Below are 14547 nucleotides of genomic sequence, written 5' to 3'. Positions count from 1 at the left end.
TCTTGTGTGTATATTTAAAAAGAAAGGAAGGAAGGGAGGGAGGGAGGGAGGAAGGAAGGAAGGAAGGAAGGAAAGAAGAAAGAAATCTTTTTTCATTATAAGTACCAATTCAAGTTCCCACTCCCTCCCCTCCTCCCATCCCCTCCATATACCCCCACCCCACTCCCCATCCATTCCTCAGAGAGGATAAGAAGGCACATTGTTTTGAAGTCCAAGGCCCTCCCTACTATATCTAGGCTGAGCAAGGTATCCATCCAAAGAGAATAGGTTCCCAAAAAGCCAATACAAGCAATAGGGATAAATCCTGGTGCCACTGCCAGTGGCTCCTCAGTCTGCCCCGGCCATGCAACTGTCAGCCACATTCAGAGGGACTAGTTTGGTCCTATGCCTGTTCCTTCCCAGTTTAGCTGGTGTTGGTGAGCTCTTTTGCATATCTTGTTAATTGATAAGCAGTCATGCCTGATAGCACAGGCCTGTGGTCCCAGCTACCTCAAGTTTCAAGGCCCACAAGTGCTACAGATTGAGTTCAAGACCAGCGTAGGTAGCTAATTGAGACCATATCTCAACAAAAGTAAAAGAGGCCCATGGTTACAGCTAGGTGGTGGAGTGCCTGCCTAGCCGACAAGAGGCTGTGGGTTCAGCCCCCAGCACCACATTTAGAAACTAAGAACCTCCCTCCACTCTTTCCCAGGTCTGGTAACTTGGTTCTCCTTTCCCTGCTTGTAGGAACACGAAACGTACTGCGGAGGTGTGGATGGATGAGTACAAGCAGTACTACTATGAGGCCCGGCCCTCCGCCATCGGGAAGGCCTTTGGCAGGTGGGTCCCTGCAAATCCCGCTTGCCTCCCTCCACTCATGTTCGCAGAGCCCAGAAAATATAAAGTAGGTGCACACTGAACAGCCTACGCTGGACTGTCTCCATAGTAACCAGGTTCTGGCTCTTCTGGGTTCTCTGGGCTCAGGGAGGGAGGGAGTGGCATGGACAAAATCCTAGGCCTACAATTCATAGAGACAGATGAGAAGTTTCTCCATGAAGGTTAAAGCGTAGCCCATCCAGAGCTACCTCCAGGAAGAGCAGAAGCCGAGGTAGCTATGACAGGGTTGTCTGCCAAGGACAGTGCAGGTTTGCCCCCCACCCATCCAAACCTGACATCTGTCAGCTTACTTTCCTGTCATGGCCTGTCATGACTAGTGTCTAGTTAAAGCATTTCAAAACTGTGGATGGACTATGAAATCAATTGTGAATCATCAATCAACATTGTTAAAAAAAAAAAAAAAGGATGAGAAAGACGCCATAGATGAGTTTAGGGCTGAACAGACTAGAAAATCAGACGTGATTGCAATCTACGGTAAGTATTGTTTTATGAAACGCCTTTCATTGTGTATGGATGTGCAGCCATCCGTGTGTCCATCTATAGGATGTAAGATGTGCAGACCTCCTTGTTAATGTTGTCATCAGAAAATTTGGAAGCATCGCTTGTGAGCAATTGCAAACGAATCGCCCCTCCTCTGTTTATTTCTATCTAGCTTGCTTCTTCCTTCCTCCCTGCCTTCCTTCCTTTTTGGTTTTTTGAGATAGGGTTTCTCTGTGTAGCATCGGAGCCTGTCCTGGAACTGGCTCTGAAAACCAGGCTAGCCCCAAACTCACAGAGATCCACCTGTCTCTACCTCCCAAGAGCTGAGATTAAAGGCGTGCGCCACCACTGCCCAGTGTATCTTCTATCCTTAAAAAGAAAAGAACAAGCCACGCCCTACTTCTTTTAGCATTTATTGAGGATCTACCCTGGGCTAAGCACTCCACATCCCCTTTTGGTCCTCACAAAAGTCCAAGGTTAGCAGTAGCATTCCCGTTTACTCGCAGAGGTGACTCCCTGGGTCCTCAGTGGCCTTTGCGGTTGGTGTAACTAAAGAAGGCAAGGAGATTGAAGCAGACGTCCCAATGGCACATCTGAAGGTCGTGACCTGCCAACTCCTGAAAGATGTTCACGTTAGATCCTGTCTCCTAAACTGGGGGTTGATGAAATCCTCTGCCCTCTGCAAAAAAGGAAACCAAAAGAGGACAGTTTATACATGCTAACAGGAGCCCCTAGGAGTAAGAGACTGAGTGAGGACTGTGTGGCCCCTGCGAACTCAGGCGGGAATTAAAAGGAGGGCACGGGACACAGGAGAACTGGGGGTTCGTTGCCTGAGATATGTGGGAAGTGGGGACTAGTCTCCTCTGAGGTCCCATGGGGCCTTCCTCCCCACATCTGGGCCCTTTCCCGCCTTTTTTTTTCCCCATTCAGCGTGGCCACACGGATCGAGCAGAGGAAGAAGCTGGACTGCAAGTCCTTCCGCTGGTACCTGGAGAATGTCTACCCCGAGCTCACGTGAGTGCAGCCCCCTTCCAGGGCTGAGGCCCAGTGGCCCGCGATGCCCCAGCGTTCATCTTCCCTCGAAGGCTCTGAGGGAACAGAGGAGGCATTGCCCTGAGCTATCAGTCAGGCGTGATAGAGTTACATTTTTACCAGCCTGGCTCCCGGACTAGAAATGGATATTGTCTCCCTAGGAAAACAACGCTGCATTATGCAGCCGAGGCCAGGCTGCTTTCAGTCACCTCTGACCCTGGTCTCTCTCTGCTGGAAGCTCATCCCAAGGAGATAAAGTCATCAGAGTGCAGAGCTGTTGACCGCAGACCCTGCGAGCCAGTCTGCTGGGGGAAAATGAGAAGCTGCTAACACTTAGGCCGGCCCAGTGGATCACGGATCCATCCATTGAAACAAATATTATGCATCCATTAGTATGTAATCACAGAGACTGAAGACAACACAGGGAAGCGTTTGCTGTAGCAAGGAGGGAGCAAAATGCAAATGGGATTGTGGCTGTGTGGGCTCTGAAGGGAAAGAAAGGACCAGACTGTGGACTGTGACAGGGGTTGAGCCACCCAGGTTCCTTCTTCCCGACTCTAAATTCTTTTTGGTGTCTTGGTCACACGGTTCATTTCCTCGCCCTCTTTAGATTTTGACGCATTTGTACCCTCCTCAGGGACACTTTGTCTGAACACTAAATTGAGAGCACATCCCTCCCTGGCTTTCCTGGGGGGGGGGGGGCTACATCAGCATTTCATGCACCCCTACCTGGTTAAGTTAATGTGACCTCCTGCACTTGCCTAGAAGCTCCCGGAGGCAGAAGCCACCTCCAGTTTGGTTTGTGGAGTTCCTCTAGTATACCGCCCATCACAAAATAGTCACTGGGCAAGCGTCTTTTCAAAGGAACACCGTAGACAAATAAATTCTAGTGGGCGAGACTGGGGAGTGTCTGGAGTTAGCCCCCTCCTTCTAGAACAGTCCCCTGAGGGGCTGTCCATCCTCTGTTGCTCCTTTCTCTCATGATGTTGTCTTGGCTTTCTGGGGCACTCCACCCCTCACTACCGACAAGTTCTACAAGGAGAGGAAGGAACCTCTGTCCTCCAAGGGCTTAGCTACTGCCTGGAAAGTTCCCGCTGTTAGGTTGCAGTGAAGTCCTGGAAAAATAGCTAGATGGCGAACCCAGATGATACAGCTCAAAGTGCTAGATACAGTCTGCCTGGAAAGCAGTAAGCCCAAACCGACTACCGGAAATTTCGAAGAAATTCCGGAACAATCCAAGCTACATCAGCCTCTTTGGAAGCAAGCTGGCAAGCCTCAGTCACTTTGCCCCTGGCTGAGAAGTGGGGGACACTGACTCTTGAGAATGCAGCAAGGGAGCATCCTGAGTGCGAGGGGCACATGCTCATTCGTGTGGCACTTCTGAGACATGGAGGAAGAGAGAGTAGCAGCGTTTCAACCACTGTCGAGGTTCCTATGTTTGGTTGGCCAGCGGGAGCTGAGGAGCCCATGGGGAGGGATATTGGGGAGATGGAAATGTGTCCTTCCCCTCCACACCCCAGACCTCCATCTCAGAGGAAGAAGCGCTCTACCCCAAACCTGGATCCATCCCAGGACAGAGCAACATATTAAGTGTGCAATGTTAAATAGAGACTATCCCCCCATTGCTGGTTCCATGGTCCCTTCCTATCTATCTGACTCGGCTCCAGGTCAAAGGTTGAGGGGTCACAGGTGGGTCAGATTGCTGGCAATGTCCCTCCATATCGAGGATCCTTAGGTTGCCTGCGTGTCTCAGGTGATCACCACGGAGTCTGAGGAGGACAAAAGAGCTTCCACATTGCCAGGCCTGCCACAGCTCTGCTTTGTGTCCAGGTCTGGCTTCAGCCGGCCTCGGTGGCTGCTAATTCACCGCTTTTATTAAGACGGTCTGGAACAGCAGTGTGACTGAATCACGCCTTTAGAAGGGTGCTAGTCACATAGCGGCCGTTGTAGACGCAGTACAATAACTCCAGCGGATGGCAGGAAGCGTCCTAACCAAAACAGCATGCTGTAACCACTTCCTAAGAGACAGAAGCAAGGCGACTTGAGAAGTGGACATTACTGCTATTTCTGCGAAGGCATTGTGAGATCTAATGGCTGCCCTGCTTAGAGGAGGGTCACTGAGGGAGGCACAGAGCACCACCTTAAGCAGGACAGACTGACTTGCTGAGTCAGGCAGCTGCGGAAGATGAGGACCTCTGCCATCTTGGCCAGCTAGAACTCTGGTTCTGAGGGGAGTCCAGGGAACATGAGCTGGAGTGGAGGGAGCTCTCCAAGGCTCCCCAAGAATAAAACAGTTTTGAGGTTCATGGGCTCTTGAACAGCCTGGGGAAGACCTGCTTTGGCTGAGATACTGCAAGGGTTTGCACATCAAGGAGTGGCAGCCATGTCCCCTCCCAGGGTCCAGGCTCTCTCTGGACAGAGGTACTAAGGATCAGGGAGCATCAGGCCTGGGGTCAGATTCTGAGCACTCCCGGTTCCCTGATGCTTTGTAATGGATGCATAATTCACGAGCATTCCCACAGCAGGTCGGCTGGAGATGGCAGCCTCCCTAGGTGTGCTAGCCAGAGGTTATCAGTGTGTGTGCACATGTGTACACGCATTCCCCAGGCTCATGAGATGTCTTAATAATGTGATAGCTTGAAGCCTACCTCAGCAGCAGGGTGAGCAAGCATTTCCAGGCTTTCTTTCACAGTCATTTGGAACAGGTGCAAGGTTTCTATCCTATGGATGTAGCTAGCCCACCCCAGCTGTTGGATAACCAGAACGTCCAGCAGTTTAGCATATGGATGTAGCTAGCCCACCCCAGCTGTTGGATAACCAGAACGTCCAGCAGTTTAGCATCAGTCATTCTGATACAAAGATCTTTGGACAAACGAGCTTACTCCCGTGGAATAAGCTGCTGCTGCTGCTGCTGCTGCTTCTCCTCCTCCTCCTTCTCCTCCTCCTGCACTTGCCTGGAAGCTCCCCGAGGCTCCTCCTCCTCTTCCTCCTCCTCCTCCTCCTCTTTCTTCTTTTTTATTTTCGAAACAGGGTTTCTCTGTAGCTTTGGTGCCTGTCCTGGAACTAGCTCTTGTAGACCAGGCTGGCCTCGAACTCACAGAGATCCGCCTGCCTCTGCCTCCCCAGTGCTGGGATTAAAGGCGTGCACCACCACCACCCAGCTCTTCTTCTTCTTCTTTTTTTTAAAGAACAGGTTCTTCTTCTTTTTTAATAATTTATTTTTATTTTATGTGCATTGGTGTTTTGCCTGTATATATGTCTGTGTGAGGTTGCCAGATCCCTGGGAACTGGAGTCACAGACAATTGTGAGCTGCCATGTGGGTGCTGGGAATTGAACTCAGGTCCTCTGGAAGAGCAGCCAGTGCTCTTAACTGCTGAGCCATCTCTCTACCCTGCCCCCCCCCCACACACACACAATGGGATAAATTTCTTAAACTGGTATTCTTAGGTCAAAGACATACACATTTAAGGACTTTGATTCTTAATTCCACATTGTCCTCCCAAACTTGAACTAATTTATGCTCTCAACTGGTGGAGTAGGACAAGATACAGCCTCATGGGCGTCACCAACACAGGGCATTATTTAAAACACACATACACATATTCACACACAAATATGTGAGACACAAATAGTGATTCCTCTCTAACACGCATCATTTAATTATAGTGAGAATGAATATATGTGCATGTTTGGGCACTTTCAGTTAGCTGCTCCAAAATCATTCTTTCCCTGTTATTTTGAGGTTGGATGTTGATGTTACCTTTAGGTTCCCAGGTATCAGCTATGAGTCAGGCCTGAGTGTCCTCTCTGGGGGGTCCCCTGTGTTCCTGGGACTCCCATAAGAACCTATCAGAGCTGAGGCTGCTCCTTCTTCTTTTAATCCCACTCACCATCCACCATCCCCACCTCCATCCTCCCTCCACTCTCCCCCCTCAACCAGTCCTGCCAGTCACAGAGACCTCTGTGACCATGTGCTGCCCTCTGGAGGAAGGAGTGGGTAAGCTAGTGTGGGCGGAGACGCAGCCTGACCCTGCCTTTCTCCTCAGGATCCCAGCAAAGGAAGAGCTCCCTGGGGCTATTAAGCAAGGCGTCAACTGCTTAGAATCCCAGGGTCCGAATGCAGCTGGTGATTTCCTGCTGGGAATGGGGATCTGCAGAGGGTCTGCTAAGAGCCCTCCACCAGCCCAGGTGAGTGATCTCCTGCTGGGAATGGGGATCTGTAGAGGGTCTGCCAAGGTGAGCTGCCTAGGGCTCTCGAGTAGGGCTAAAGGACCCTGGCCATGAATGGAGTCAGGACGTCTCTCTGCTCATTGCTGTTGTCTGCACCCTCAGTAAACCTCCTTCCCAGGGCTCCCCACACTCTGCTCCTGCCGCATGCCCATCCCTTTCCAGCCCTGTGTCCCTTATTTTCTCTTCTAAAGGAAGAAATGCTTCTTGGTTCTATTCTGGAGTGCAGCTTGGATGAGTGTGATGGGCTGTGGGTCTCCGGGACTTTGTGCACGTAGCAAATGCATGAGTGCCACACCCACATCAGCTCTAGAACAGGTTGTGAAGACCCCATCGTGGGCCTGGCTGGGTCCTCTGTCCCTTCATTCCTCCCTATCTCCAGCATTCCCCGGAGCCCCCTTGACTGCCCTGTGGCTGGTTCCAACTGAGCTTCCTCATCTTCATATTTGATTATGGACATTTTCAAACAAGAAGCAAAGATTGAAACTGTGTAATGAATACTCTCCCTTAATTTCTACAGCTATTCATAAAAAGTCTGAAAAAGTCCCCAGTCTCTTCCCCTAACCACCTGTCTACCCGTATCCGTCCATCCAGAGCTGTCCTTTGTCTTGCAGGCATGGCTGTTCAGCGACCACCTCATCGAGCAGGAAGGGAGATGCCTGGCTGCTACCTCCACCTTAATGTCCTCCCCTGGGTCCCCAGTAATACTGCAAGAGTGTAACCCTAAAGAAAGCATGCAGGTAAGCCTCCACCGCCGGGCACAGATGGCCAAGAGCCCCAAGGGACACTGAGCAGGGAGTCCCCACTTGAGGGGTGCACTCTCGGATAAGCTCTCTAGAAGGAAGATCCGAGGAGCCCCCAGCATCCTCTCAGGCCTCCCTATCCTTTCACTCATGAGCAGACACAGAAGCTAAGCATTTGTTTAACATCAGTCCTGCCAGTCTGAGGGCAGGAGCAATTTGTCTTGTTAATGCTGCTTGCCCAGCCCTCGACAGCAACTACAGTGCTCAAATAAGAGCTAGTTCTGACTCCCGGACTGGGCTGCATGTTTCACACTCACGGTCATTATGTGTCCTCCTCTAGCCACCTGGTAAGACAATTCTCAGCTAGCCCTACTGTGCCCAGGCACCCCAGGCACAGGTTAGCAGCTCCCACAGCTGGGAAAGGGGGGACCCAGCTAAGATTTAAACCCAGGTCAGTGTGACTCCTGAGCCCCCAGATGGAAGCCAGACATAGCAAGGGTTTCTTGACTGCTGGGTCACCGGGAGTCTGAGGTCCGGAGACAGCTGTTTGCAAGCTCACACTACTAGCCTCAGGTGTATCCTAGGAAACGGCTCAGGCTTATCTGTGGTAGCAGAAGCTGATGCTCAGAAAAAAGTTGTCATGGGTGGGTGGTGGTGGCGCATGCCTTTAATCCCAGCACTCGGGAGGCAGAGGCAGGTGGATCTCTGAGTTTGAGGCCAGCCTGGTATACAAGAGCTCATTCCAGGGCAGGCTCCAAAGCTACAGAGAGTCCAAAGCTACAGAGAAACCCTGTCTCGAAAAGAAAAAAGAAAGAAAGAAAGAATTTGTCACTTGCCTGCCTGGGGCATACAGCAGCCAGTGACAAGAGCACTAAACACTGGATTTCTGGTGTCAGCTCCTCTCTTTGCGGCTGTGCTCTTCTAGGTCCAAAGGGCTCCCTCTCCCCACTGCAGCCCTTCCTTTGCCCACCCTGATGGTAACACAGCCCGCTGAAGGGGTGGAGGGCGGAGGCCTGGCTCTCAGACTGAGCCTGCAGGCTTTCCTCCAATGCCTCTTCTGTTTGCCTTTAGGGGTGAGTGGAAGTTTGCTATTCTGTTTTGGAAAAGCAGCCAGGTTCTCTCCTTCTAGCCTTTGTGGATGAGAGTCAGGGTGGGAGAGGCGGGGAAGCGCTCTATAGCCTGCTTGCCGGACGGACTGGCTGGCCACTTAAGCTTGTTTTCAGCCTGCAAGATGCAGTCCAGCTTCTGCTCTCTCCTGGGGTGGGGCTGGTGCAGTCTGCCCATCAGCTGCAGCCTCAACCCCATTCTGAGGGGAAAGCCTTATGCCCACGAACGCCTTCTCTGCGTTAAGGTCAGAGCTTCTTGGTGTCTTCTCAGGCAGCCCCCGCTCAAGGACTTCTCTATAAAAGCACTTTGTGGGCTTTAGAGACTCTTGCTGCCGACCCTGACACCTGAGTTTGATCCCAGGACCCCTATGTTCACAAGCTGCAGACGCTATGTTCCTGAAAGCCCCGCCAGCCCCTCCTCCCCAGCACTCTGGGTGTCCTGAGGACCAATGAACAGCTCACAGCTCTTCCGCTGTCGCTGTCGGTACATTCTGGATTCTGGGCTTTCCTTCCAGGTCCCAAACTGGCTGTGATTCCAACCAAGGCCGGTTGGGCTTCACGTGTTCTTGAGGCTCCTGAGAGTCAGACAAGATGCAGTGGAGTCTCCAGTTCAGCCGTTCCCAGGTTCCTCACTCGTACAGTAATGGGCTTCTGCCCTGCCAGAGGAATCTGCAAATGGGGGGCCGGAGAGTGCCAGAACCCTCACAGGCTCGAAACGGAGCGGCTGGGAGAGTTGGTGGGGAAGGCTGGCTAGTAGTTCTGGGTGGAAGTAAGAGTCCTACCAGTGAGTGATTCACTTTGCTCATCACCTCCCCATGCCAAGGAATGCACAGATCATGTACAAGAAGGGAAGACGGAAGAGCACGGTCTGGCTCTCACGGAACCTGGTAAAAGAGATGAAAGGAGCCACCATATTATTGAGACCTTGGTGCCAAGGCAGCACTAAGCCTGAGCCCCACAGGCCAGGGAAGCCCCCTCCCTCCCCGGAAGAAAAGAGACCGTAGCGTTCCCAGCTTGACACTGTTGGAGGTTTGGCCAGTGGAGTTAAATGAGAGAGGCTGTCAGGGCAGCCCCGTGTCCGAGGAAGCTGGAAATGCCGGTGTCCGTGCGGAAGCTAATGTGAACAACACCGTCCCATCTCCGAGATGAGATGATGCGGCTCATCTCTGTCCCCTAGCTGCCCAGTGAGCACAGACTGTCTCACTGTGGGCTCCGGTCTCATGGTCCTGAGCCCTGCCGCCTCCTAGGAAGATAAGGTGGATAAAGGAAAGGGCTATGACTGCATGGACGGAAAGAAGGCAAGAAACAAAACGTCTGTTGCCATGCAGTCTCCTCCAAACCTAGAAACCTGGGCCTCTCATCCTTTCTCCATATCCCAGATAACGCACCATCCTCTCTCAGCTTCATCTTCTGAAATGTCCTATGGGAACAACTTCCTCCCCTCACCTTGTCAGACTTGGGAGAAGGAAATGCTAGGATCTACCATAGGAGGACCCGAGTCTCCTTGCCTCACCCCACTGCCCAAGCCGTGACTGCAAAGGCGGTGGCTGCATCCCCCTTGAGAGTGTAGGTGCTAGGACTCGTGATTATAGGCCAGGCCAGGCATGTAAGTTTGCAGGAAGACGAAAGCCTTTTCTCCCATGGAGAAGAGGTTCGCCTGGACCAGGGCTCATTCACTAGGTGCCTGCAGGGAACTCGTAGGAAAACTGCTAGGATAGAAAAGTCAAGACCAGGTTGGGACCCTGGAGAGCCAGAGAGCAAGAGCCCTGCCTAAAGCAGAGAAGGGAGAGCCCCAGCTCAGCCAACGGATAGAAACAGAGCCTAGGGCCTTGTCTCCAAAGAAAAACAGGAAATGTAGATTGGGTGGAGGAAAAGGGGTTGATTTTTCCGAGACAGGGTTTCTCTGTAGCTTTGGTTCCTGTCCTGGAACTAGCTCTTGTAGACCAGGCTGGCCTTGAACTCACAGAGATCCGCCTGCCTCTGCCTCCTGCCTGCTGGGATTAAAGACATAGGCCACGAACGCCCAGCTGGAAGTGTAGATTTTTATGTGATGGCTAAACTGGATTTTAAATAACACCATGCAAGCCAGATAAAACACAACTCTGGGTTGGACACAGCCCGTGGTCAGTGTTGCTTCCTTTGATCTATGCAGTAACTTTGTGCCATACTACAGAAGTGAGTGCCCCGGAGAGGGACACTGTCTGCTTTAAATGGGGGGTGATAAAGGCTGGGGAGACGGCAGCACAGTGACTAACATGCTTGCTGTATAATCATGAGAACCTCAATCTGGATCCCCAGCACCCACATAGGAGACCAGGTTCAGCCTGTAATCTCGGCCCTGGGGAGGAGGACCCAGGGCAATCCCTGGAGCTTGCTGACCAGTCTAGCTGAACCGATTAGCTTCATGCTCAGTGAGAGACCCTGTACCAAAAAATCAGATAGAGTGATGGAGGGAGACAACTGCCATCAACCTGTGGCCTCTATGAATGTGCACTCTCACATATGTACATATGCATACAGTTACACACACACACTCACACAGAACACACACATAATGAGTAAATAAATATATTGAGCGTGGCGTGTCCCAGGCCTATGCAGCATCACGTATGTGCACATGAAACGAATGTTGGGCTTGGAGCATGCAGCCTTGTGTATGCTGGGTAAGCTCGTATGTTGCTGCTTGTAATCCTTTTCTTCTTCCTTTCCCCCTCCTCCTTTCACCCAGAAATGGAGAAGGAAAGGCTCTTTCATCCAGCACTCTGTCAGCGGCCTCTGCCTGGAGACAAAACCTGCCCAGCTGGTGACCAGCAAGTGTCAAGCAGACGCCCAGGCCCAGCAATGGCAACTGCTGTCACACACATGATGGTAGCCCCAGCCTCCTGTACCGTCTGCATGAGACTTGGGGACCGGAAGGGGTTAGGGTGGGGGCGTGTCAAGCGGGCTGTTTCCCATCTCCTCATGTTTCTACCGGATCATCAGTACCCACCCCTACCACACTTTTCTCCAAAGGTAGTTCAGGGAAGGGTGTGGGGCATGCTCCGTGCCCTCTGTGTCACCCAAGTCTTAACCCTGGGAGAGGAGATGGTTAGTGTGCAGCTGTCCTGGGCAGAGATTTGGCAGCTGCTCCTGCCCCTTTGTCTTCTCCCTTGGCCCTTTAGGAACTCCAGACGGTGGTTTGTGGGCCTTCCCCTGGTTGCCTAGCAGGGACAAGGACAGGAAGCCTACAGAGGGGCCACGTTGGGTCCCAGGGCTAGCCTAGGGTCAACACAAGAGGACATGTGGCAGCATGCATCGAGGCTGAAGGCAGAGGCAGCTGGAGAACAGGAAGGGTTGAGGGGCTTGGTCAGTGGGTGGGTAAGGGAGGGATGCATCCTGGGAGATGAGGGTGGGGGTCCAGAGAACAACGTAGCCGGAGAAGCAGCGTGAAGTGCCAGACAAAAAACGAGCTCTTTTTCCAGGACATCATCCTGTCCTTGCTTTGCTAGCCCCAGGCCCCCAGCCCGACATATGCCTGCAGCCCCTCTACATCTAGCAAGAGGCTGCAGAAGGATCCGGCCATAATTAATTAAGCAGACTCCACTTCTGCTTAGCTATATGTCAGGCCAAGACCTCACGCTTGGGGCTCTTTGACCAATTGGTACCCTGTCTGCACCAACTGGCTCCTGGTCATACACCCTGGAATACCCTTGTCCTCGCCGACTGTTTTAGAGCCCCCACCCTTTCAAAGGTCTTTGCCTCTGTAAACACAGCATTATGGGGCATGGTAGCCCCATCAGAATAGGACCCCCCCCCATTTCTGGAGTATAGCCGTTTCTTAATCAGTAGGAACCAGGTCACCCAGGCCAAACCTCATTCACGCTCAGACCCTTCTCCAAGCGCCAGCAGTTGCAATGGACTGCAAAGCCGGCTAGTAGCTCTGTCTGTGTCGAGAATTCCCTGTTGTCTCCTCTCTTGCTACTGAGAACACCGAGACAACACGTAGGTATCATCCTGGAATCCCAGCCCTCACCCCACCACTGGCTTCCACAGTATAATCTTGGGAAAAAGACAGTTGGTAACCAGAACTCTTGGGGTCTTTCTCCCAAAGCAAGACAGCCCAAGGAGGCCACTTTTAACCCAGGATCACCCAGTCTCTCAAAGACCAGACAGCCACACATTCATAGGAAGTTTTGCATATGTATGCACAGATGCAGTTTCCTAGTTGGGGGTGGAGCCTGGATTTTCCCTGCTTCCTGGTTTCCAAAGGATCTGCTCCTCTGCTCTGAACGAGCGCTAGCACCCATCATCACCGCCCCTGCTGGACCTGGCCATCGCCAGGTTTTAGGAGCCAAGAACCTGGTTTGCGGTACCCACTCTGGAAGGTTCTCCAGCAGTTCCCTTGCACCTCTGGCTCTCACCAGCATCATCTCGGCAGTTCCGTGCCAAATCTGTGATCACCCCCTGGCTCAGCACAGGGGCCTCTCACCATGGTGACCAAGCTTCGCCCATCCTATTTTGATGACTCTCACACACACTGCTTCCTGCAGAACTGGCCTCGGATCCCACGAAGCTCTGGGAATCCTCCTGCTAGAGCAAGGGGCAGAGCTGAGGCCGAGACAGAGCCTCTTCCCTAGAGACTTGGACCCTGCTCAGTGTAGACCTTAGGGCTGGGAACCTGGGCCTCTCTCTCTGTGAACTTACGAACTTCTGCTCAGCTCTGAGAAGGCCTCTCGCCGTTTCCTGTGGTCAGACCGGGCTCTGCACTTGTCAGCTGTCCATTGTGGGGACTCAGTCCAGCTCTGTTTTTGCTTTTCTTCTTGACCAAAGCATGTGCCACTAAGCTGTCCCGGAGGACACTGTCTTTATGAAACACACCTGGAATAAAATCACTTCTTCCATGGCCGCGTGTGCCGGTGCCTTTGCTTCGGATTCTGCAAGCATTCAGCTAGCTTCCACTGCCAGAGGGGAATCAGGTCCCTGTCCTGTAGGAGCGAATGAAACTGAGCATATTCAAGGTGAAGCCTCCCCTCTAGCTGGGGACAGCTGTTCTGAGGGGAGCCAGAAGGTGGGACCCAGGAAGCGTGTCAGGATGAGCCCACGTCCCTTGCTTCCTCACACAGGCCCTTCTGCGCCTAGAAATAGAAACCCAAGGTCTTCTCAGAATAGATAGTGCCATCCCACTATGCTTTCAACAATTTTCTCTTCCCAGAAGCCATCCTCGTCCCTCAGACCCACCTTTCCCCCTGCTCTGTACACTGGAAAGCATTCAGACTTGACGGTCTTCCTGAGTAGAAACAGTAACGTCATTCTAAAAGAGTCCCACTAGCCTAGGCTGACTTGATCGGGTAGCAGATGCACTACCTTGCAGTTTCCATGGAAACCAATAGACAAACGCCACCATTTCTGTGATCAGAAGTTGAGCCTACCTAGATAAAAATAAATATGGACTTGGTGTGCACATATACCGCAGTGGAAATCCCCAGCACTCGGGAGACGGAGCCAGCTTGGTCTAAGAAGGCAAGTTCCGGGCCAGCCAGGGTTGTTATACAAAGAAACCTTGTGTCAACCAAAAATCAAAATAAAATTAAATAAATAAACTGCAGTGGATGGGCCAGAGTGTAGCTAACAACCCCTCTCCCACCACACACACATACACACACACACACACCTCAGGGTAGCTAGCTTGGGATTCTTCAAAATAATTCCTGGGACTAAAGGGCATAGAGCAAATCCCTGGCTGGCTGAAGAGCCCTCAAGCTGGCTCCCGTCTCTGGTCCTTGAAGTTCTTGGGTTTGTAAGTCCTCCCTTTGTCCTCCTTCCATTCCCTCTGGGAGCCCGGCTAACTACCATTGACTAGTTAGCCTAGTGTCTTAGTTAGGTTTTATTGCTGTGAAGGACACCATGACCATGGCCACTCCTATAAAGGAAATCACTTCACTGGGGCTGGCTTACAGTTTGGAGGTTCAGTCCATCATTGTCACAGTGGGAAGCGTGGCAGTGTGTAAGCAGACCTGGTACTGGAGAGGTAGTTGAGAATTCTACATCTGGATCCGTGGGCAGCCGGAAGAGACCATGAGCTGTTAGCCCTGAAATGAGCTTC

General features: G+C 52.1%; 1 protein-coding gene across 2 annotated transcripts in view; it reads left to right on the top strand.

Moving 5' to 3' along the window:
• Nucleotides 1-13347, top strand: part of Galnt16 (polypeptide N-acetylgalactosaminyltransferase 16) — an 84646-nt gene extending 71299 nt beyond the window's left edge. For both annotated transcript variants that reach the window (XM_041658616.1, XM_041658614.1), the window contains 5 exons: nt 727-819; nt 2287-2370; nt 6436-6577; nt 7231-7356; nt 11194-13347. In XM_041658616.1, coding sequence (XP_041514550.1) covers nt 727-819; nt 2287-2370; nt 6436-6577; nt 7231-7356; nt 11194-11331 — 583 coding nt within the window. In that variant the 3' untranslated portion in view covers nt 11332-13347. The remainder of the gene's footprint in view (nt 1-726; nt 820-2286; nt 2371-6435; nt 6578-7230; nt 7357-11193) is intronic.
• The last annotated feature ends 1200 nt before the right edge of the window (nt 13348-14547 follow it).

Source organism: Microtus oregoni, unplaced genomic scaffold (genome assembly GCF_018167655.1).
Source record: "Microtus oregoni isolate MIOR12 unplaced genomic scaffold, Mior012 000009F_ref0000495, whole genome shotgun sequence".
NCBI classification, from domain to species: domain Eukaryota; kingdom Metazoa; phylum Chordata; class Mammalia; order Rodentia; family Cricetidae; genus Microtus; species Microtus oregoni.
The sequence above is the reverse complement of the archived record's forward strand: the minus strand, read 5'-3'. Positions and strand labels throughout refer to the sequence as shown.